The sequence below is a fragment of the Penicillium cosmopolitanum genome (genome assembly GCF_028827165.1).
Source record: "Penicillium cosmopolitanum strain IBT 29677 chromosome Unknown utg000009l:1.0-9042332.0:1.0-9050551.0, whole genome shotgun sequence".
NCBI classification, from domain to species: Eukaryota; Fungi; Ascomycota; class Eurotiomycetes; order Eurotiales; family Aspergillaceae; genus Penicillium; species Penicillium cosmopolitanum.
The window spans coordinates 1,229,914-1,253,158 of NW_026622679.1; the positions used below are offsets into that span (position 1 = coordinate 1,229,914).

At 52.0% G+C, this 23,245-nt stretch overlaps 9 protein-coding genes across 9 annotated transcripts; 3 read left to right on the forward strand and 6 right to left on the reverse strand.

The window, feature by feature from the left end:
• Positions 1–309: 309 nt before the first annotated feature.
• On the reverse strand, positions 310–2,175 carry N7509_008553 (putative ubiquitin C-terminal hydrolase; the record flags this gene model as incomplete). The annotated part of the gene is made up of 1 exon (XM_056633190.1): positions 310–2,175. One exon carries the CDS (start codon positions 2,173–2,175, stop codon positions 310–312), a length of 1,866 nt encoding a protein of 621 aa, XP_056483810.1.
• A 1,256-nt stretch (positions 2,176–3,431) lies between these two features.
• On the reverse strand, positions 3,432–4,907 carry lys1 (saccharopine dehydrogenase (NAD+, L-lysine-forming); the record flags this gene model as incomplete). The annotated part of the gene is made up of 6 exons (XM_056633191.1): positions 3,432–3,717; positions 3,769–4,010; positions 4,072–4,515; positions 4,586–4,602; positions 4,681–4,761; positions 4,847–4,907. The coding sequence occupies 6 exons, from the start codon at positions 4,905–4,907 to the stop codon at positions 3,432–3,434; spliced, it is 1,131 nt and encodes a 376-aa protein (XP_056483811.1).
• A 407-nt stretch (positions 4,908–5,314) lies between these two features.
• Positions 5,315–6,258, reverse strand: N7509_008555 (uncharacterized protein; the record flags this gene model as incomplete). The annotated part of the gene is made up of 2 exons (XM_056633192.1): positions 5,315–6,051; positions 6,210–6,258. The coding sequence occupies 2 exons, from the start codon at positions 6,256–6,258 to the stop codon at positions 5,315–5,317; spliced, it is 786 nt and encodes a 261-aa protein (XP_056483812.1).
• An 841-nt stretch (positions 6,259–7,099) lies between these two features.
• Positions 7,100–8,353, reverse strand: N7509_008556 (uncharacterized protein; the record flags this gene model as incomplete). Its single annotated transcript, XM_056633193.1, has 1 exon — positions 7,100–8,353. One exon carries the CDS (start codon positions 8,351–8,353, stop codon positions 7,100–7,102), a length of 1,254 nt encoding a protein of 417 aa, XP_056483813.1.
• A 684-nt stretch (positions 8,354–9,037) lies between these two features.
• N7509_008557 (putative RNAPII degradation factor Def1) lies at positions 9,038–11,701 on the forward strand (the record flags this gene model as incomplete). Its single annotated transcript, XM_056633194.1, is given in 4 exon segments — positions 9,038–9,329; positions 9,421–9,796; positions 9,807–10,790; positions 10,813–11,701. 4 exon segments carry the CDS (start codon positions 9,038–9,040, stop codon positions 11,699–11,701), a joined length of 2,541 nt encoding a protein of 846 aa, XP_056483814.1.
• A 1,272-nt stretch (positions 11,702–12,973) lies between these two features.
• Positions 12,974–14,435, reverse strand: N7509_008558 (OSBP family protein; the record flags this gene model as incomplete). The annotated part of the gene is made up of 4 exons (XM_056633195.1): positions 12,974–13,762; positions 13,841–13,895; positions 13,964–14,295; positions 14,364–14,435. The coding sequence occupies 4 exons, from the start codon at positions 14,433–14,435 to the stop codon at positions 12,974–12,976; spliced, it is 1,248 nt and encodes a 415-aa protein (XP_056483815.1).
• A 1,131-nt stretch (positions 14,436–15,566) lies between these two features.
• N7509_008559 (putative MFS transporter) lies at positions 15,567–17,308 on the forward strand (the record flags this gene model as incomplete). Its single annotated transcript, XM_056633196.1, has 4 exons — positions 15,567–16,004; positions 16,074–16,307; positions 16,384–17,002; positions 17,049–17,308. The coding sequence occupies 4 exons, from the start codon at positions 15,567–15,569 to the stop codon at positions 17,306–17,308; spliced, it is 1,551 nt and encodes a 516-aa protein (XP_056483816.1).
• A 136-nt stretch (positions 17,309–17,444) lies between these two features.
• Positions 17,445–19,600, reverse strand: N7509_008560 (uncharacterized protein; the record flags this gene model as incomplete). The annotated part of the gene is made up of 9 exons (XM_056633197.1): positions 17,445–17,762; positions 17,814–17,897; positions 17,958–18,014; positions 18,065–18,303; positions 18,351–18,545; positions 18,599–18,723; positions 18,774–19,256; positions 19,309–19,348; positions 19,420–19,600. 9 exons carry the CDS (start codon positions 19,598–19,600, stop codon positions 17,445–17,447), a joined length of 1,722 nt encoding a protein of 573 aa, XP_056483817.1.
• A 401-nt stretch (positions 19,601–20,001) lies between these two features.
• On the forward strand, positions 20,002–22,657 carry N7509_008561 (uncharacterized protein; the record flags this gene model as incomplete). Its single annotated transcript, XM_056633198.1, has 4 exons — positions 20,002–20,037; positions 20,093–20,215; positions 20,277–22,316; positions 22,373–22,657. The coding sequence occupies 4 exons, from the start codon at positions 20,002–20,004 to the stop codon at positions 22,655–22,657; spliced, it is 2,484 nt and encodes an 827-aa protein (XP_056483818.1).
• Between the last annotated feature and the right edge of the window lie 588 nt (positions 22,658–23,245).

Consider the following 23,245-nt stretch of genomic DNA (forward strand, 5'->3'; position numbering starts at 1 on the left):
ATCGGAATATCACTAAACACCCTTCAATGGATTCAATGCGTTGCCTTCGCTTCTCTATTCTCTATTTTTCTTGCGCGCTGCCCCTCGCCCCCACCAACGCGTCCGATGCATATATGCATGTGTTTGGTTATATACTAGGCTCAACTCCATCATCTACATGGCACCTGCAGAGGGAACAATGACCTCAATTGGGGGGAAAAAATTGAATATGAAACAACAATTGGAACGGAATGGAATGGGCTAGGTGGTGGTGCTGCTGCTGGTGGAGGGGATGCGATGCCATGCGATGCAAACCGAGGCCCGGACCTCTCATGTCCGCCCATCCGCGGGGCTCGAGTCCGGTTTCTCAATCTCGTAAAACAACATGTAGACCTCCTTCTGCATGCCCAGCACGTCCGAGGTCTTGCACTCTTTGATCTTCTCATCCGAAATCCGCCACCATCGGTCATTCGGCTTGCGACGCCGTCGAAGCCGCGAACTGACTCCCGACGGGGGCTCGCCGGATGACCGGGGGATATTTCGGGAGGAGCGCGTGGCCGACGAGATGCTGAATCGTCCTTGATCCGTCGATGGACTATTGCTATCCGAATCCACCGTAGGTTGTGGTGTCGACGAGCGCGACGACCGAGAAAACGTGCTCTGGAAGGAACGCCGCGAGCTGGACGTAGTGGGACGGGGCAGCGGCGGCGTGAGCTGCGTCGACGGCGATGTACCCGAGAGGGAGGTGGAGGAAGTCGCGGTGGATAGTCCACTGCTGGCACCAGTATCAGGATCAGGGCTGCTGCGTGGCATCAATCGTGGACTCGGTGCCTGGGACGGGTTCTGGCTAGCGACTCGGCTTGCCGCATAGGAACTAAAAACCTCTGGGGTGGAGAATGGCGCATAGAGGTGATTGCGGCGAAACGACTCGTAGTGACCGCTGTGGTGGCTGCCCTTGTGGCAAACAATCGCAAGCAACTTAAACCACGTCTGATTTAAGATTCCTCCCAGAGGCAATCGCTCGGGGAATGACACCTTGGCAGCGTTCTTCGATGAACTGCTGCGATCAAAGATCGACCGTGACAGATGAACTGCGATGATTTTGGGGAAAGACGTGATACGCATGTGTCGAGCGATTCGTCGTTTAGGCGCAAGCTCTGCTGGTGGAAACTCAATGCCTTCAAGTTCGCGCTCAGGGTCATTCTCCAGGGCATCCCGAAGGCGCTCAATCTCTTCTCCTAACCGATCCCGATCGCTCTGTGAACTAGTACGGATCTTCTCGGAAATCTTCATGTCGACGGCATGCTGTAGGCGGCACCGGTCGCATCGGAAATCTTCAATGTATTCGGTTTTCAAGAGACCGTCAAAGCAAGAATTCAGGGTGGTCGAGCTTTTCTGGGGTACTTGCAGGGTAAGATTCACAAACGAAGTCTGATTGGGCTTGTACTGGTAGTGGCAAGACTGGCATTCGATCTGCGACTCCAGTTTTCCCTCCAGAGGAAATCCAGACTCATTGTCGATCTCTCTCAATTTGTTATCAATAATGGCAGGAAGTCCATTGGCAGATCCATCATCAATCCGCACTTCGACCCCCGGGCTGTCCGGGCTCTCGGCCTCAGACTCTGCACCCACGGCGCCTGAACCAGCAGGTGCTCCAATGGGGCCAAGTGCGCGCCGCCGAGCACGGACACCAGCATGGTATTCGTCGCAGAGCCGCTCCAGCACAATCTGCAAGAATTCCTGCGCGTCTTGTTGGTTGCGGCTAATGCGTGTGCGGTACGCGAATTCAAGGGCCTCGATGAAGCCGCGCGCGGAGATAGTCTTCCTGTAGATCGGACGCTCGTTCAACCGATCCAGCATTTCCTTCAATGCCTTTGTGACGATTCCCTGCTGCAAGTCCCGCAGCTTGTCCGGCCGCTGTCCGCGTGGAAGTTCGTCTTCGTTCGGCACCGCGTGGTACATCTCCGGACCATCCAGCTCGCGCCGGTGCAACTCACGGATCAAATAGACGCGCAGGTCACCCAGACCGGCCAGGGCCTGGAGCACCGAGTTGATAAAACAGTCATTGGCGACATTGGAGAGACCAACGATGCTTTTCTTGCGGTTACTGTCATTGGACTCGTCTCCGTCGATTGTGTAGTTGGGGCCGAAGACGTAGAATGAGAGCGACGGCGGCGAGTGAAGCCCCAGCCGCATATGCGGCGACTGTAGTGGGCCTTTCTTGCATCGAGTATGTGGCAGAGAGGGGAGGGGAGGGAAAGAAGGTCTCGGTCTCGGGGGATTTCGTGGCGTAAATGTCGAGGTAGGTCAGACTTCAGAATTCATCTAATTCCCCATGGTCAAATTGATGCAGGCGAATGGGAGGGAAGAATGGCGGTAAGTGTCCGGGAAAAGAGAGTAAGCACGGGAGCAATTTACTGTAATGAGTGAGAGTGACAGTGTTGAAGATATGGGGAAGAGGGGAGAGAATGAGAAATCGGAAGTGGACCGGAGTGTTCATGCGGAGAAAATGGGGCCCCTTCAACTTCCAGGGTCACGGTGCAAGGGATTTCATATATCTTACTCTCCTCGGTCCTGCTTCAAGGGCGAATCTCCGAGCCAATTCGAGGTCGAGTTCAACTTCTTCGGATCCCTGGGCGGGGTATCAGGCTAAGTGAACTTGACTCTGCTTGAACCTGCCTTGAATAATTATCCAGTACATTGGGGCGCTCCGCTTGGCTGCATCGAATCGTCTCCCCCGCGACGGATCTTTCGGATGTCCGCAATTCATGAAACCCCGCATTTTGGTTGCGGTTAAAGAGGTGGGAATTGATTTTGATCTTGTTAGAAGTCCCCTTTTTGTTGAGGGGCTCTCGTTCAAGTTTATTAGTGAGCACCTGGTCCCATTTGAAATATATATCATTCTATGCTAGTCCACGGGTGCCACTGGCAGTATACGCCAGACGGACATCTGAGTACACTACGGTAAATTATGAGAGACCAGCCCTTCGGTTTCGAATATAATACTGATAGTACAACTGTGATGTTACTACTACTAGTAGAGGTAGTCATCTGGAAGCACAGAATTCGAGAGAAAATTGATGCCTACCTGGGCATTGCGTGCGAGTGCCAGTGGCTGACTCGAGGCGGAATTACCCGAGAAAGCCACCAACATCCATGGATACCTAGTAGTAGTGCTACCTACTAACTAGTAGAATAGAAATACCAGTACTGCACAGCCAACTCAAAGTCAGATGCTTCCAGCCGCTAGATCACCAAGGGCAAGGAAATGTATGTTTCGGTAAAGTGTATCTCGAGTACGTAGTCGAGTTATTTATTCCCGAAATTGTGTCGTACGGACATGCAAAGACTTTTATATAGTATTTCCGCCTCAGCCTCATATCCATACCAAACCAAACCAAAATCTATCAGCGCACAATCAAGTCATATATCTTCATAACTAGAACGCGCATTTATGCACGCAGAGACTCGGGCAAAGTAGCGACCTTCTCGTCGAAGAGTTGCTCGGCCTGCTTCCATACCCGGGCGGTGGTCCGGTCCTTCAGCTGGAGGAGACTGGGCAACAGAGCCTCGCTGAACATCTCGGAACTCTCACGGGGAAGGAGGGAGGGGAGATGGTCAATGCTGATCACGCTGAGACGAGGGCCCTGGGTACCAGCGGGCAGGGTAACTGGAACAGTCGGCTTGTCGAATGTGGTGGTGATGTCGTAGATGGGGATAGGGTTGTGGGGGTTTGTTCTGGAAAGTGTTAATGTATAGACAGGGTGACAAATGCTAGTGGCCACTTACGTGTCGGCGCTGACATCGCAAACAACGGAAAGGTTGCGGGTCGGGGAGGAAAGAGTCTCGGTGTTGACGAAAGGAGGAATGGGGTCGGAGAGGTAAATGCAGTTCACGAAGATGTCGGCATCAATGATCTCCTGGAAAGGACCACCCTTCTTGGTCTCGGCCATATCCCACTGGATGATGTTCTCTTCGGGGACACCAACATCCTTGGCGAGCTGAACGGCACCCTTTCCACAGCGGCCGAGCTACAGCAAGATTAGCAAGCAGGAAGAGGATAAGATTAAAAAAAGGTAGAACATCACTTACAGCTCCAATCACAAGGATCTTGGGGGTACGGCCAGCGACCTTCTTGCCAGCCTCGAGGGTCTCCTTAACAGACTCGATCAGGAGATCCTGGTTGGCGTAAGGGACCTCACCGGACAAGGGAGTACCCTCGGGGTGGGCCAATTGCCAGGCCCAGTTCTTGACAGCAAGTGCAGAACCAGCATAGCCTGCAGAGAAGCCGAAAGCAGCAACGCGACGGCCAACATCATCGGTGAGGAACTCCAGATCAAGCAGCAGACCCTTACCACGGGACCAGCGGCTCAGAACCTGATCCCAACCACCCTGCTTCTTGTAGCAGTGGGCAAAAGTGACGTGGACATGCTCCAGAGGGAAATCATCCTCAGGAAGCTCCTTCAGGCCCAGAATGACAGCATCCTTGGGGGCGTCCTTAACCCACGAGCCCTCGGCGACAAGAGGAGCTCCGATCTATATTCAATGGATTTCGTTAGGATTGTTGCAATTGTGAAAGGAAGGCATTGGGCGGAAACGGGCGAACCTTGGAGAATTCCTCATCTAAAAAGGTGATTAGTTGGTTGACTCATATCAATGTGTGGGGGAATTGGAAACGAAGTCCAAATCAAGGGCACCCACCATCAAAGATACGCTGTGTGGAACGCTCGACAGTCACATCGTAGCCGGCATCCATCAATGCCTTGCAGGTGGTTGGGGTCACTATTCATTCCAATTCGTTAGCAAGCAACCCCCTCTATGAGCTGATAAGTCGCCCCCAGAATTCGTTGGTGGGGGAGGCACTGACAAGCAGACCGAGCCTCAGCGGGCTTGGTCTCGGCGCGCAGCCAAATCTTTTGTCCAGGCATTATGAGTAAATGGGGTTGGAGAATTGAGTGTCTGTAAAAATGTTCAACAAAAGAAAAGTCACCGCCGAATTGCACTTTTGACTGCTAATGACAGCAATGGCGGGGTGGTTGTTCCGGTCCGAAAATGACTCAGCCCGATCATCGGCGAAGCCTCCCGCATCAAGCAGTCGGGGTGTGTCCAATAGGCGTAGGAGTAGTACAAGCACATAGGTGTTTACGAGAGACTTATTTTTATTAAGAATACTTTTGATTGCTGATTAGAATACCGCCTATAAAGTTTCCATCACAGAAATCGTCTTCGTGGTCGAACACAGACGAACACAGACAGTCAAAGGTGCGCTTGGAAGCGGGTCCCTAGGACAAGCACAGCCAAAGCGTGAAGTTAGAGCACTTCGGAGGCTAGAGTCCTAAGTGGGCTTGGTACGGCTGCGGGTGCGGCTACCGGGCCCATCGCCTGGGATGATTTTCTTCACGGCATCTTTCACCTTCTCCTTTTTGGTGGGCGCAGGCTTCTTCTGCTCTCCGTTGGCCTTCTCCACAGAGCCAGAAGGTGCAGAGTTATTGGAATCCTTGGAAGGCTCCGGGTCGACTTTCTGCTTCTTGGCTTCTGGCTCGTCCGACTTCTCAGGAAGCGGTTTGTCTCTTTCATCCGAAGCAGGAGCCGGTGCGGGGACTGGGACAGGCACCGAGGCTGGAGCCGGGGCCGGATGAGTGATAGGCTCGAATTGAGAAGTGGCTTCAGGAATAGATGCAGGGGCCGGCGCTGCTGGAGTCGTAATTTCAGAGACTGGAGCAGGAGCAGTTGCTGGGACCGGGGGAGGAGCAGGAGCCGAATTAGCGATGACAGTAGAATCAAAAGCACGCTTTTCACCGGTCTGCGGCTCTGGTTTGGTATCATCGGCCTCTCCCTTCCGACTCTCTACTGGAGCAGTGGGTTCCGAAGACGCGATGGAGCCGCTGAGCGGGTGCTCTGTAGACGATTCCGCAGTTGGCTTGACTTGCTGCGGCGACCTGGGAGCCTCTGGATTTTCGCCGCCGGCTGCCGCCTTTGATTTTTCAAAGAAAGAGCCTTCGCTTTCTTTCTGGGCTGTATTCAATACACTGTGAACCGGTTGCGACTGTTCGCTGACCACTGGCGTAGCAGCTGGAGATCCTTAGTCAGCGCATACTGAAAGCGGGACAATTATCACCACGATAGCGAGCCATCGTCGGACTCTGTCTGGGGGATGAAATGGATAGAGCATGTTTGGTGCGCGACCAATTTGCTCATAGAATCGCCACCATCGATGTGGAAAAACGTACCGGAAGCTGGGGGAGCGTTGTACGCGGAGAAGATGCCCTCAGTGGTCATGGTGGATCGATGATGTCAGATAATGGCACGTGCGACGAGGAATGGAGGCTTCCACAGGACAAACGGAGTCGCGAGAGTGGGAAGAGGGTTGTTAAGAAGAGGATGATGGTTTACGAGGAAAAACAGGAGCTGGAATGGGATCGATTGATCTTTGAGGGAAAGAGGTGAGGTTGCGCGGTGACGTTTACTAAGAGGAGCCGGGAGGCGGTAACCCCATTCATTGTACCATGCAGTACTCCGTACAGGGCTGATGATTCGCTGCCCACGACCCGGTCCTGTCGTCGCACAACTTGGTCCCCCCCCATTTCACCACAGGGTATTCCAACGTCATTACCCTCTGCTAAATCCGTCGTTGATTCTGGGGGTTGCTTTCTGGTGGGTTTCCTTCCAGAGGGTTGCCAATGTAATGACCAAATGGGATTATGAATGTACTCGTACCGTAGAAGGATGGCGCAGCTACTGTGGAGTAGTCTGTGCGGAGTACCTGAGATCATCGCCATCGCACTGCAGCGCTCCGACAGCCAGCCACAAGTCGGTGATCGTCGCTCGGAGAAAACAGTGTTCTCCATACATAGCGATCTGGCGTATCCATGATCTGAGAATATGTAGATGGGATGGCGCTGGGGCTTACTCGAATTGCGCATGTCGATTCCGGCAATGCCAGGGAGCTGGGTGGGGAATTTCCAAGTAATGGAGACAAGAGGCGATGCGTCTCGAAGCAGGGACCAGTTTAATACCAACTGGCCCCTGAGGGGTCTGTCTCCGGTACTCTGGTACCAGGAACGGCATGGGGTGGCGGGGGAGATGGGAATGTTAGATTGGTGAGTTTACAACCCGTCCATTAGGTCAAATTCAAATCCAAGCGAGAGAGCAGATAATCCTCTTCTGCAGCGGTGCGAGTGCGAGTGCGAGTCGCTTCAATCGAAGCAGTGGTCGTTTCCTCTGGGAGAACGAGTTGGATTTTTTGCGCTAGGCTGGTGGCCTCTCGAATCTTCTTCCGGTCAATTAAAATGCGCAGAGTGTCACAGCCAATGCGCAGGAAAGCATCCCGTCTAGCTTCGGACCAGGTCTGAAACCTAGTTGGCGAAAGACCATCTACAAAGCGAATAAAAGGTTGAGGATTTGGCTTTCCGGGGTGGCATAGAGCGACGGAGGCGAACAGCAAGGACCGGGAAGATGACAGAGTTGAAATAACCTCGGAGAATTCCTCGTAAAGGCCCTGCGAAACCTGCTCGATGGATGGCTTTTGGTCCATGGCTGTACGGCTCAAGTGAGCACCGGCTGCGAGAAACATTGATTTGCCAGAAGGTACACCGTCCGCGAGATGGGTCGAAAAGTGCATTTGGCAGACTCGTAGATAGTACCGTAGAGCCGCGCCGAAGCCCGCTCCGTATCGAACCTCAGCCTCTATGAAGCTGACGAGAAGGTGGCCAACGGTTTGTCGGGACTGTTCTTCTGTCATTCGGCCGTTGTATCCGCCGAGATCCTGGGCTAGCGCCATTTTCAACCATTCCAAGATGGTGGACTGTAAGCCCTCCGCAACCATGAATTTAGTTAAAGCAGCAGTTGATCCTCGTGACTGAAGGAGCATCTGTCTAGAAGCTCCGTCAGAGGACCAGAACCAATGCTCCACTCTCGAGCCTGCTCGAGATGACTCCATGTCGATAGTCGACCTAGCTAGGAGAAGTTGTGACTTTAGACAGTCAAGTATGACTGCTGATGTGGCGGAGCCCGAGGCTACCATCTCATCGAGAACCAGCATGGGCTCCGTAGCCAGGCGTCGTTGTTCCTCCAGCCTTCGAACTGCATGGTGGTCATGAGGTGGTGCCCCCTTGGGAGGTACGATACGAAACAAAGGGTTATCCAGGATGGTGTGTAGGTGCTGATCGGTCGCATGAGCGGAGGAGTCGGTATTCAAGGGTTGTCGATCGGCGTCATGATTGGAATTGTTCGTTACGGGATACGCGTGGTCCAACTGACGGCGAAATGAGGAGGTGAGGGCACTGAGTAGCTGCTGGGACTCGCGCGGGCTCCTGGGTAACGGCTGATGAATCTTTGGCCAGGACTTGAATTGAAAGATGGAAGTTCCCTTCATGATGAGTACAGTATGTCGGTGAGTGAATCAATGGTATGACTCCCCCCTTGTGCGTCGAGTGTATGTAGGAAGATCAGCCCCGGGCCGCGAGGGGTGGGCGGTCAGAGGGGGGGGAAGCCGGGATGGTGCCCAAAGTGGATGACGAGCACACACAGAGATGGGGTTTCGAGTGAGATATTGGAGATGCTTGGCGTGGGAATGAGGAGGTGATGTGATAACTAGTTACTAGAGTACTGTTAAAGAGACGCTAATGACAATCCAGGTAAAATAAAGATCAAAGATCAAAGATATAAAGGAATCGTAGACTAGTAGTAGTACTACTAGTAGTAAGACCCAATGCCAGGCGCCACTCGCTAAAAAGCCAGGCGGTGCCAAGACCAGCTGCAACTGCGAGCAACACATCCGCGAACTCTGAGCTTTCGCCTTCCCCATTCACATCTCATCCCTCCTTCTCTCCGCGACCTCCCCTCCTACGCTACTCCCCCCATCCCAATTTATACTTCCTCCTCTGTCTGGATTCTTATCGGCCTTTGTGCCCTGTGGTCTTGGTGCTGTTCCTCTCTTGCGAGGGTGCATCCGACTCATTCTACCATTCAGATCCTTCCTCCTTACACACCCTTGCGACATCCATCGTGACCTTCCTCCCAATTCCGTTTGTTTCATCTCACATATACCTTTAACATCATGTCCGAAGTTCAAAGCCGATCGTCTGCGCGCGGCAGAGTATCCTCCCGTGGTGGCCGTGGTGGCTTCAGCTCTAGAGGTGGCCGTGGTGGAAGCACCAGATCTGCGAATGCCGACAACTCAGACGCTCCCTCATTCGAAGAGGGTGAGATTGGACAAATGAGAAAGAAGTACTCCGACACTCTACCCACTCTTAAGGAGTTGTTCCCAGACTGGAAGGATGAAGACCTCATTTTCGCCCTGGAAGACTCGAATGGCGAGCTCGAGGATGCAATTGTGCGCATTACCGAAGGTTGGAATTCCCTTATCATCCCAATGTCCATGAGACTTTATGTCCCGTCCTTGGCTGGTTTTTATTGACATTTCTTGTTTCTTTTTCTTAGGCAACGTGTCTCAGTGGGGAGAGGTCAAAAAGGCCACAGACCGAACTCGACCCAAGCCCAAGGAAACCCAGAACACCCAGACCGAGCCTGCTTCAGCTTCCGTCCGAGGTGGACGTGGTCGTGGCGGATTCGAGAGCCGTGGACGTGCCCGTGGAGATCGGGGTCGTGGCGGCCGTGGTGGTCGCGCAGGTGCCCAGACTGCAAATGGAACCCGCACAACTACCAGCGCTACGGAGCCCGCAGCAACTGTCCCGGTGACGGAACCCGTGGCTCCCAAGGTGGGAGGAGAGGTTGAACAACCTGCGGCTGGTGAGACCACACAGTCGGGCGAAGTGAAGCCCAGTGTGATCCCTGAGGCCGGCCCCAAGAAGGGGGGGTTGGGCAAGCCTCTTTGCCAAACCTGCACCTGCACCAGCTCCGCTCCAGAAGAAGGCCCCGACAGCAGCTCCTGTGCCTGCGCCCGCCCTCGAAAAGCCCGCTGAGCCTCTCACCGAGCAGAAGAAGGCTCCTGAACCCGCTCCCGTCCCTGCCCCCGTCCCCGCCGCCGCCTCCCAGAAGACCCCCGTTGCGAAGCCTGCTCAACCCGCTATCCCTGCCATCCCCGTTGCGGCCCCGAAGCTACCCACCGATGACTTGACCGAAACAAACCTCGAACAAATCCCCGATGTCTCTGCCCCTGCCCCTACCGCGACTGCTGCCAGCACCGTTGGCAGTGCTCTCGACCCGTCCTTGGCAGCCAACGTCACTCCCTCCCGCGCCCCTCAACCTGGTCTCCCCGGCAGTGCATTGAAGCATGGCCGTACTCCTGGCTTCCAGCGCCGTGTCATGGAGCAGCAGCAGGCTGTGGTTATGCCTGGTAACCATGCTGTGGACCGTGCCGCCGTTCAGTTCGGTAGCATGGGCCTGAATGGTGATGCTGTCGATATTGACGAGAACCGCGAGGAGGCCGAGACCCGTGCTCAACCTCCCCAACACTCTCCTGTCGCTCCTCGGGCTTCTTTGCCTCCTTCAACCCAGGGAGCTGGCGAGACAACTGGCGCCGCTCGCCCCGCACCTGGCCTTCCTCCCGTTCCTCAAGCCTCTGCCGCCGAGTCTTTCGGTGACTTCTCACGCTTCGCGGATCCCTTCAGCCAGCCCCAGCAGCAGATCCAAGAGCCTTTCGCCAACCAGGCTCCCGCTCAGCCCGCTGCCACCACTGGCGCCGATTACTCCTCCTTCTACGCCTCCGACCAGCGGTTCCCCTACTACAACAACTATGGCAACTATGGTCAGACCCAGGATGCCGGTGCCCGGGCTGGTGCTGGATTCGGTGTCTCTGCTGCTGAGGCTCAGCCTCAAATCCCCACTACTCAACCCCCCCGGCCGCTACGGTCCCGTTGATGCGACCAACAGTGGCCACAACACTCCTAACCCGACTCTGCCTGCCACCACCCAGACTCCTCAGCAGATGCCAGGCCAGGCCGCTCACGGCTATGGCTACAACTACCCCTACTACCAAAACAACCCCCATTACGCTTCGTACATGAACCAGATGAACCAGCAGCACCAGTACGGCCGGAACCGCCCAATGTATGATGACGCCCGCCGCTACGAGGAGCAGCAGCAGCAGCAGCAACAGCAGCAGCACTACGGTATGCCGCACAACAACCAATACGGTTACGGCAGCCAGCAGTACGGCCCCTACGGTGGCAAGGGCGGAATGTATGGACAGCAGCCCCACGCCTTCTCCTACGACCACACCTCCCCTGCAAACGCCGGCTCCTTCAACCAGGGCATGCCCGGTCGTGACTCTGTCTATGGCCGCACTGGCTCGACTCAACCCTCCGACACCCAGCAATCTGCCACCGGCTCCAACACCTTTGGCTCTGGCATGACTGATGTCTTCGCGCAGCCCCAGGCCGGATTTGGCCGTACCGCTCCTGTCACCCAGCAGCCCCCTGTGAGCACCGAGGAGACCAAGGGCTTCGATGCCTCCAAGACTGGTGGACCCAGCCCGTCGCTTGCTCAGGCAAACCGCCCCGGCTCTGCTACCAACAGCATCCCTGGTCAGCCCCAGGCTCAGACCGGCCTTCCCCCGCTGCAGGGTCAGCAGGGACAGCAGGCTTTCGGCAACTACCCTAACCTGAACCCCCAGTATGGTGGACTTAGTGGCCTTGGCGGTCACCAGGGTGCGGCCTCGCAGACTCACCAAGCTTCCGGCTACGGTAACTACGGCGCGGGTTTCAGTAACTACTACGGAAACAGCAACCGCGGTGGCTGGGGTGGCAACTATGGCCACTAATTTAGGGAGTCGTTATATTCCCTTCTACTCCCTGACCACACGAACACATATGGCGTTGCATTTGCGAGTGATTTGAAACCGGGGTTTTTCGTTTTGTCTTCCACATCACAAGGGAAGAGGGGAAGCATGGAAACCAATCCATGCCTTGTTCACCTGGACTTAAACCCAAATTTTCTCTTCATCTTTCCTTCACCTCAACATTTGTGTAATTTCTACTCTCTGGGACCTTGGTTGGATTTTCCCGGTATGGAGAAATGTGTCTTCGTTTGGTTCTCCTGTTTCCACTCTATTTACGTTTTTCCTTTTCTTCTTTGTTGCCTTTTTTTCCTTTTCCTCTTTTTTCCCTTTTGCTACTACCGCTCCCCGCCGATGCGGTCTGTATTAAATCCACCCATTCTCCCAAGGTTTTCTTTTTTTTCCTTGCCCTATTTTCCTCCGCCCTGGCTCACGGTGTCAATTCGGGTTCCGGTGTGGGTGTCCATTTTGTGACGATGGGGTTTGGTTTTCAAGTTCCCTGTTTCATTACCTGTCCTCCACCGTGTGCAATGTTGATCATTGATGCTTGTTGGGTCTGGTAGAGGGGTAGATCGTGATGGACTGCTCATGTTACTGGGCCTATCAAAAAGTGACGAGTTATGTACGCTCCTATACAAATCAAACATTCCAGGCCCACTTATGCACTCATCATTTATGCCGTGTAGCATTGTATGAGTAGAAAAGTACTGATCTCGGAAGTTGGATCTTCATTCAGTCGAGCATTTCTTTTTGGATGAGCCCTCCCGGGGTGGTAGTGTGCTTAGTTGCAAGTGACAGCCCTGGGATGTTTAAGCGTACAAACTTGAAGAACCGCATCAACTAGTTAGTTACCTGCTATGTGTTCAAGTACCTACTAGGTATGATCTATGGAATACATTTTTTGAAATTTGAAATTTGAAAAATATCTCGTTGAAGATGTTGAGTATATAACAAAAAGTAAAGACATGAAAGATGAAATTAGATGGGCGGTAGTTGAAGCCGCTTTCCCAAGCATGAGCGGCATCGCCTCGATCCGAAACTAGTATATACAATCGAAATGCAGCGTGACATGGTCCCTGGCCGTGTAGGAAAACAGGGTACACTAAAAGGTCAACTCTCTATGTTTGCAGACAAATGGGGTTGGAGATGAGGGTACAATCCAGCGAGGCGGGCCGGTATTCCACATCCCGGGCTCAAGTAAAGCGGGATTCTTCTTATCATTCACCGATGGAGGTGAGGAGAAAAGACGCGGACGGTTTACTCGGTGATACCCAGTCCCTCGCCACCAATCTTGTGGTAGGGGGGCTTGGCATCGGCGGCCTTGGCGGCATCAAAGCGCCAGATACCACCGGTCTTTTCACCTTCCAGGTTACCAGAGATGCCAAGCTCGGCCGCAAGCTTCTGGAAGAGAGGATCGTCATCCTGCTCTTCGATACGGTTGAAGAAGCGGCGCTCCCATTCACGGCCTTCGGACTGCTCAGCGCGGCGCAGCTCACGCTGGGCATTCTCGATGCGGGACTTGTGAGCGGAGACAGCATCCATGTTACCACCCTGGATGTTCTCAGCAACCTCCTTCCAGGCACGTCGGCTCTCGTAAAGGTCCTGCTCTTCAACGGGGGCCAGGTCAAGTGGGGTAGTTTTATTGTCGTTCACGACCCACTTGTCAACAACCTCCTTGGTGCGGGCATCCTTGATGGTGAAGGTATTCGACCACTGCCCATCGATGGTGTAGAGAGGCTTCTTCTCGCCTTCACTGGCCTTGTGCAGGCATGCGGTGAAGGTGTTCTTCTTTCCGCTCAGCCAGCCCTTGCCGGAGAAGTCGATCTTTGCGACGTAGCCGCTGCTGCTGACGATCTTGGCGGTCTTTTCTAGCTCCACGAAGGGAGTTCCGTAGATGAGCGATTCGATGTGCAGGTTGGGCAGGGTGATCACATATTTTTCCTTCTCGCTGGACCCGGGTGGGGTGAGAGTGTACTGAGCATGTCCGAGTTGCTTCACTTGAATAGTGCTCGAGAAAGAGGCCTTCTGGGCGTTATATCCTTGGAGCTAATGATGCGAACATTGTTATTCTCTAGCGTCCTCGGCCATGGCGAGGTGGCGTGTCTCTAAATTGTGTGTACTTACCTCAATCGCATGCTTGTTGTTGGTGATGGCATAGGCGGTGGCAGGGGGATGGTGACTGTACAGAATTAGCACTTGAAAATTCATCTCATTGTTTGACGTTTGATGAGGAGCGCTGCCACCTACCTGACTTGCTCACTGAACAGCTGAGTCTCTCCAAGGTCCGAGTCGCCGTTGGCGAGCCACTTGCCGAGGAAGAGTTCACCCAGGAAGGGATTCAGAGGCTTCTTCTCACTTCCAAGCTTCTCACTACGACTGCAGTATTGCTGGTGAAGGGTAGTGAGGAACCACTTGAGGACGAGGAGGGCTCGTTTCTCGGGGTCAGCCTCCTTGGCGGGAGCGACAAAGACGGTGGGGTGTTCGGCCCAGTAGGCGGAGTACTCGGTCAGGGAGGTGGATGACAGGATAAAAGGGGGTGCTGTGAGGGACGAGAGATCTCCGTTGAACGAGGCAATGGACTGTTATCATTGTCAGTTGTCTTTCAAGTAATGAAGTGGAGGATTGCGCGTCCAGCGGAGGGGTCTACCTTGAGGAAACTGGACCAAGATCCCTTGCTGCCAGCGGGGACTTGGCTCTGGGGCTCTTTGCTAGAAGACATAATACTAGATTTGGGGAGAGATAAATGGGGAATCTTCCAAAAGGAGCAGGACCAAAAAAAAGACAAGATCGCGGGGAGTGGTGGAGTTCGCAAGTTTCACGTCAAGTTTGGAGTTGGAGTTGACACTTGACCGCCGGAGGGGGATACGTACGTCATGGCTCCAGGGCCACAGCCACAGCCACTTCGTTCATCCCTCCTCTTCTCTTAACTTCAAGCTCTCTTCATTCTCATCCCATGCTCACAATACTTGACAATGCTATCCAGTCCCATGCTCACAATACTTGACAATGCTATCCAGTACTATCCAGATGGGCACCTTATAATACATCTACATCATACATCACCTCTGATTGCCAACCGGCCCAGCCACATCATGGTGGAGGGGTGTGGTCCCCCACCCCTCCTGGTTCACAACAGGCGCAACTTTCTTTTTTTTCGGAGATTTTCTTCCAATAAACCTCATTTATCAGAGACCTTGAACTAACTCTCACGAAAATTGAACTGAATTGACTCAAGTCCAGCTCATACAGTCAGGTCAAGTCGAGCCAGTCGATTAGGCTAGAACACGGATTCTTTTCCGCCTTCTGACCCTAAAATACTGTGGTGGCGATGGGTTCCCCACGGCCTTCTGGCCGAACACCCCGAATCATTGGTCTGCCCTGCCGGATTATGGAGAGAAACTGGGGACCATCCTAGGAAAATGGACCCTGGCTAGATAACAATCGGCTTCGCTGTGTGGACGCCTTCCCCCTGCTGCGTCGCTGAGAGATGCGACCCCCGCGCCGATCCTCGGCCAACTATCCAGAGCGCCGAACGGCCTTTTGATTTTTTTTTTTCTTTTGTCTTTTTCTCTCTTTCTCTTGTGACTCACTTCTATAATCCTATATACCCTACGAAAATTTCTCATCTCAATCAATCTATTGTTTTGACTTACATTCAAATACTTCTACCGTTTTGGGAACTATACATTTCCCAGAGTATGTTTGCGGACAGCCGCCGTTGAAACTTCAAGAAATATTCAGTTCACTCCTCCCGACGCCAGACGCAGAGCTTTCCAAACAAAGCTCGACAGACCCAATGCCAGCAATTCGACCTGACTTTTGCCTTTTGAATTGATCACTCTCCTGAATAATGGGCACCTCCGATACCATGTCTCCAACTCATTCAAGAGCTTCGAGTGTTGAAGACGCCATGCCTCGCATGGAGCCGATCCAAACAAAGGAATCCAAAGCGCAAAACCAAGCCGAAGATCCGAATGATTTGCATCTCGTGCAAAGCCACATGTCCCATCATGACATGCCCGTGACAAGCGAGTTTCGCGAAGTCGATGCAGAACAATACTTGCGTTTTTCGCCATCCCGCAAAATCGTCATCGTCGCCGTACTCTCCTTCTGCTCTTTTCTGGCTCCAATTTCTTCAACATCCATTCTCTCGGGCATTCCCGAGGTAGCAGAGACCTATAATACGACTGGTAGTATTATCAATGCCAGTAATGCCTTGTACTTGGCGTTTATGGGGATTGCCGCTCCATTCTGGGGTCCATTCAGTCAAGTGTGGGGACGACGCCCAGTCAGTCAATCAATCAATCAATTGATAATTCACACGTCATTCCATGATATACTAATCGCCAATCTTTAGATTTTCTTGGTCAGCGCATTTCTCTTCTTTGCCTTCAGCATTGGCACTGCATTGGCGCCCAATTTGCCGGCCTACTACATTTTTCGCGTTCTCACAGCCTTCCAAGGCACTTCTTTCCTGGTCGTGGGCAGTTCCGCCATTGGCGATGTATATGAGCCTCGTGCACGAGCAACAGCACTGGGCTGGTTCCTTTCCGGTACTCTGATCGGCCCAGCCCTTGGCCCTTTTATTGGCGTGCGTTCAAGACCCCAACCCTAGCAAATGCCCCCAAATATAATGCGTCGGTCTAATTCATACTTCCATAATATAGGGTGTTATTGTCACATTCTGTTCCTGGAGAGTTGTCTTTTGGCTACAGACTGCCCTCGGAGGCTGTGGCACAATACTGGTCTTCTTCTTCTTCCCAGAGACATACCCGCATCTCAACAAGTCTGAAGTGACCGACAAGCCTGCATCAGAAAAGGCAAAGTACCTCTGGCACCGTGTCAATCCCCTTCGAGTCGGCATTCTCCTCTTTACATACCCCAATCTCTTCTTCGCTGGAATTGCGGCCGGTGCCCTTGTCTGGAACCAGTATTCTCTCCTAACGCCAATCCGATATGTGCTCAATCCACGGTTCAATCTGACCAGCCCCATCCAATCGGCTTTGTTCTACATCGCGCCGGGCTGCGGTTACCTGGTTGGTACATTCATGGGCGGTCGCTGGGCCGACCACACCGTGAAGAAATGGATCGCCAAGCGTGGGAGACGTGTACCAGAGGATCGACTTAAATCATGCTTGGTCTTCCTGGGAATCATCATCCCTGCGTGTATCCTTGTCTACGGCTGGACCGTCGAGAAGGCTGCCGGTGGAATCCCCGTGCCTGTCCTGGCTATGTTCCTTCAGGGAGTGGCTCAGCTATTCTGCTTCCCCAGTTTGAACACGTTTTGTCTGAGACGTCATGCAATCCAGCGGACGAAGTGCTGAAGTCGTAGCGGGTAACTACATGTTCCGGTACGTCTTCGCTGCCCTAGGATCCGGCCTTGTGCTTCCCGCCGTCGAGGCAATTGGTGTTGGATGGTTTAGCACCATCAGTGCCTTATTCTTGGTCTTTGCTGGGTGCTGTGTATGGGCTACTACCATCTACGGCGATGAGTGGCGTACAAAGATTGATGCGAAGAATCGGGATAAGGCTGCCCAGAAGGTCGAGGAGGCACCATCTCAGCAGGATACAAAAACAAAAGTAGAGGTATGAGGTGATGAGCGATGGTTTACTTGAGATTATTATTATCTGCTTATGCATTTCGGCCTCCCAATATTTAATGGTATTCAAAATAGATTGAACGATAGATCGAATGAATCTAATGAATTGACGAGACTTCAAAGTTCCTTTAAGAATCTCTTACCGTATCATGAGCACCTGTGGTTTGTTCCGAAGATTCGGCGATTTCCGCAGTCGTGCCTTCATTTTCCACGGGAATCTTGCCTTTCACAATTGCATCGGCGCTCAACCCTGTCTCAGCAACAACTCGGTTTACCTTTGTTCTTTCGGTGAAACGTCTAGCATCTTCTCGTCCCTTCTCGATGTCTACAAACCCGATCGCAATCATCGCACCGGCGCAAATAGCAAATAAGAAGGGGAATCCCATCCAGTTGTTTCGAGTGTCATTGATGATGGCCTGGATGACGTTCGGTCCGATGATCGAAGACTAACCTTTTGTTAAGTCTGGAAAATGCGAGTAAGATGTTGGGATGCTTACAGCTCGGTTTGTGATTCCGAAGAGAGCGAAGAACATATTGTCAAAGCCTCGAGGCATCAGCTCACTGATCATTGTTTGCGCATACTGATATGATAAGAAAAAGAGTCAGACTGATTATAGAATCGGCGGAAAGGGGTAACTTACCGCGTAGTATGGAGCCTGAAACAGCCCGAAAATGATATTATAGAAGTAAAATTCCCACTACAATATGTCAGTATGAAACGCTTTCCATGTCATGGCTCCAAGCATACCGTATTATGATATCCAACTCTAGTGGTCCACAGTCCCAGCATGCCCCAAAATGGGATGAGGACACTGAAGAAGTTGGTGACAAGGAACATGGTTTTGGTCTTGAACTTGAAGTAACGCTGGATATACCAAAATCCGAACGTCGATGTGATCGAGCATGCCGCCTGCGTGATGCCAAGGTAGGTAATTTGCAAGAAAGAAAATGAGACGTAATCATTTTGGATAATTGAAACGAGGGTGCCTTGGGTTGTTAGCGGGTGATGCTGCCAAACTGCAGGATAAACTAACCTGTGGTGTTCAGCCCATCCGCCAGCAGAAAGTACGCCAGGAAATACAAGAAGGTTTGTGGAAGCGATCGGACTTCTTTGATCGCGAGCCAGATCTGCTTAAAGCCAATGGTAGCATAGCTTGAGCCCTTCGGGATTTTGGGGCCGGGTCTCTTCTGCTGGAAGATGAACCACCAAATTCCTAGGACCACCCAGTCTGCAGATTTGTTAGATACATCGCTGGCATCAGCTAATTATAGGGGCTCTTACAAGAATTGGTCAAACACAGAGCCAGGTTGTTTGCATATTGGTTGTTCTGCATGGGCAGCAGCACACTCAGATTGAGCGCGAGAGTCAACAGATAGCCAATATTGCTGTGTGCAGTGGAGATATTACTGCAAGTCGAGTCAGAATACACCTTTTAGAGATGAGTTACAGAACCGACCTGATGTGATTTCGCTCCAGCGACTCAATCTGGTCGTACTCCTGCTGGTTGATCTTGCCCTCTCGGAGGTCTTCCTCCCGTGCCTTGCGTACGTGCGGCGTATACCGTGCCAGTCGAGGAAACACTGCCGCATAAAATACCAGTGTTGCACCGTATGCCACGTATGCAACGATGTACATGCCCATAGCGGATGGCCATTGGCTTGGGTCTCGGATAGCCAGCATACCATACTGCAATGCCCAGCAAACGACGGTCAGTCCCAATAGCAACCATCGGCCAAACGAGCCGTAGTCAGCAGCACTACCAAGCCAAACAAAGATTACAGTCATAAAGGCAAAACAGAGTCCATTTGCGATGAGGACAACTGAGGAGATCGATCGTGTGCTTCCCGCCCAGGGTACCACACAGGCGGAGGAATCGGTACACGGTTGGGGCGGATTAGTATCGGGCTGGTGTCCAGCTTTATTGAGGGCCCATTGGAAGCTGAATCCTGTCAGATATGATTGTTTCCTGACTCCAGGTAGGTTGTACTAACAGGGCTTGGCTGTAGGAACCGGGACCGACACCATTGTCGCCTATTAATCCCAAGGAGTATTTGTCAGATCGGAGTTCAGAGATCTATAAGATTGATAGAGAGTTCCATTACCGTTGTAATAAAGATAATATGCCCATAACTCTTTGCGGGTTGTGGTAGGTTGCTCGTATGCATCCTCATCCACGCCGAACAGCCGCTCATACTCCTCAAGCGTGTTACGAGCCTGTGGTGTTGTTGTGGCTGCCACTTCGACAGCAGCATTAGGCTTTGGTCCTTGCTCCTCCCCATTCATTTGATCGACTTTTGAACTCGCCATAGCTCTCAAGCAAATCGATTAGAAACTTGAGTAACCTCGGAATAAAGAAGAAGGAGAGTTATGGCACTAGTTGTACCCTTTGGTGGTTGTTTTACCCCGCATTCCAGGGGAGTTGCATTCTTAGGGTATGACCTTGACGATCAATTTAGATCTCTTATCAGTCAAGTGTCTTTCAGATGGTCGTATTCAAGCTGACCACTGACTAGTTCACCCTAGGAACATCTAGGCTACTCTGTCATTGAGAGGTTGCATTGAAGACCACACAAGTGGGGACGCCAATGGGGGCTGTCACTGCCACACTTCTTCTCCCCCGCGAATCCACTTTTGGACCGCGGCCTTTCTCTCTCGACACTCCGAATCTGCTGTCGTCCAAAACAATGGCATCAACTGATCTACAGAGACAAGTAGGCCAGGTATGCATTTGAGACAGTTGACATGATATGAGAAGAAGCTTCTGACGAGCTATAGCTATTTGCGGTCGGTTTCCACGGCTACACACCCAGTCCAGAAATCAAGACATTGATCCACGACTACCACCTTGGTGGGATCGTTCTTTTTTCACGCAATTTTCAGAATGCGGAGCAGTTACAGGTCAACTCAAGAGTACACTTTACTTACATGGAATCCGTGAACTAACTGTTCAACAATATAGGCTTTAACATTCGCTCTTCAGCATGAAGCTCGCCTAGCAGGACATAAACGCCCTCTTCTTATCGGGATCGATCAGGAAAATGGTCTTGTCACCCGAATCTCCCCTCCTATCGCTGCTCAGGTCCCGGGCCCAATGGCTCTCGGTGCAACCCATGACCCGAGATTCGCTTATCAGGCGGGCAAATCAACTGGCGAGATCCTGAACTTCTTTGGTATCAACATGGACTACGGTCCAGTGTGTGATATCAATTCGGAACCACTAAACCCCGTTATTGGTGTGCGCAGCCCTGGTGATAATCCGGAGTTTGTCGGTCGGTTCGCCTCCGCAACTGCACGTGGCCTGAGAGAGCAGCGCATTATACCGAGTGTCAAGCATTTCCCGGGCCATGGCGATACCGCAACCGACTCTCACTACGGCCTTCCAATCATCGCAAAAGGGAGAGATGATTTGGAGCGGTTAGAATTAATCCCCTTTCGCCGAGCTGTGGCCGAAGGAGTGGAAACAGTCATGACTGCACACATCTCCCTACCCCAGATCGATGACAAACTACCCGCGACGTTATCGCCAAAGGTCTTAGGGATATTGCGTAAGGATATGGCTTATGATGGAATGATCATCACAGACTGTCTTGAGATGGATGGAATTCGAGCTACCTACGGCACAGAGCAGGGATCCGTGCTGGCATTGCAGGCTGGTAGTGATAGCTTGATGGTGTGTCATACATTCGACGTGCAAGCGGGTTCTATCAAGAAGGTTTGTGAAGCAGTTCAATCTGGTGCAATTGAGCCCTCTCGTTTCGAGTCGGCTTGTCGTCGGGTTGCATCAGTGAAGGACAAGTTTCTTAGCTGGGATACTGCTTTGCGCAAAAATGATCTTGCACAGCTCGACACTATAAACCAAAAGGTCGCCGCTTTATCACAAGAAGCATACTCGCATTCTACAACTCTGGTTCGCGACAGTGCTAGCGTGCTTCCACTGTCTCAATCTTCCAAGGTAGTGGTTCTTTTCCCAGGCGATGGAACTCCCGCCGGAGGCGCGGTGGATGGCGAAGGTATGGGGAGACAGGGATCATATGAGGCTACCCCGTACCTTGAGGCCATTCGAGTCCATAATCCGTCTACCACCGAGTTGAAGTATGGAGAGGCGGGTCTCTCAACCGAAGAGTGGGATACGGTCAAGAACGCTGATGCCGTGATCTTTGTTTCTCTCAATGCACGGGAATCACCGTATCAAGAAAGGCTTGGTCTCGAGCTTCCACGATTAACCCGCTCGTTGGTGGCAATTGCTGCATGTAACCCTTATGACTTCCTTGAAGTTCCTGAAATTCAGACATATCTCGCCACTTACGAACCCACAATCGAAGCCTTTTCCGTGGCGGCTGAAATCATTTTTGGAAAAGAAGCATCGAAGGGATCTTTACCAGTTGGTCCTACAGTCTCAGCTAAGTCCAACGCGATTTTTGAATTGTATGATGCGGAAAGGGACGTCGAAGGCATGATAGATATTTGGGAGACAGCCTTGTCAACCTATCCTTTACCCCGGGAGAGTTTGTGTGCACTATTTGTCCGCCCAAATGCCCGCCACTATGTGGCTCGTATCGACTCAAAGGTTGTTGGGTTTTGTCTCGCCTACTTCAATGCCGATGGGCCCCCAAAGACGGTTCACGTCGCCGTGTTGGCAGTTGACCCGGCCCATCAGAACATAGGAATTGGTACAGCGCTTTTGACTGAAGTACGATCCTTCTTCAGAAACCAATTCGGTCTCGAGAACTTGAATTTAGGCAGTTCATTTCCTCGCTTCTGGCCCGGTGTGCCCCGCGACCTTGGTGAAGATATTCAAAACTTCTTCACTCATCGCGGCTGGCGACTCAGTCCTCCCGAGAGCAGATCGGTCGATTTATACCAGGCCATCAAGGATTTTCAGGCTCCCGAGAAGTACATGACTCGTGCTAAAGAGCGTGGCTTTACATTTGCTCCGCTGAAACCCGAAGACTACGACGCGTGTTTGGTTGGCCAGCGGAAGAACTTCTCTGACAAAGCGGTATGACCTACAAAGACCATGTATTAACGCACTACGATGCTAACTTTCCTTTGCAGGGCTGGGTAGAGGCCTTTGTTACGCTGCACCCCAGCAAATACCCGGACAGCGTGATGGTTGCATATGACTCCCAGGGCCAGCAAGTGGGCTGGACCTTGATGCTAGGATCTTCTGAAGTCATTAATTACGTTTGGGCATTTCCTCAGATGTGTGGTCCGAATACAGGCCTGATTGGCTGTGTGGGCGTTGATGAAGCGCATCGTAAATCAGGAATCGGGCTTGCAATGGTCTGCCATGCTGTGGAGAACATGAAGCAACGGGGCGTCCAGGGGGGTTTTCGTTGACTGGGTTGCTCTACAGGGATATTATGAAAAGGCCGGGTTTGAGACTTGGCGGAGCTATCGACCTGGTCAGATCTGAGGGCTGGCCTATAGTTAGTCTCAACTTCCTCTGCTATACCTCTGAGTTGGCTTTCTTCAGTGGCACCCATTGGTTATTTTTACTCCATCTATTCCGTTCCACTATGGACGGTCGATTACAATTAGCGATTAGATTATACATCAATCCAGTTTTAAAGTATCCTACTTTCTGAATTTCAAAGTACGAAGCAAAACAGAAGCTACTGCCCGCAGGTGCAAATCAGCTTTGAAGCAGTATGGTGGGTGGCACGGCCCATTTTCTAACTACATCGGATCCTATTCAGAGTAGTTGCCATGAGAAATAACCAAATATCAAAGAACTTCATTTGGAACTGAACCTAATATGGAAATTTTTAAGGAAATCCTTGATACCATACTTGTATCGTTTTCCTTTATTAAAGGGTTTAAAGACAAATCAATTAAAATACAAATCAGAATGATATAGAATAGAAATATTTGTTAAAAAAGCAAAATATAATCCTTCATTGTCCTTTGGAATGACGCCACATAAAT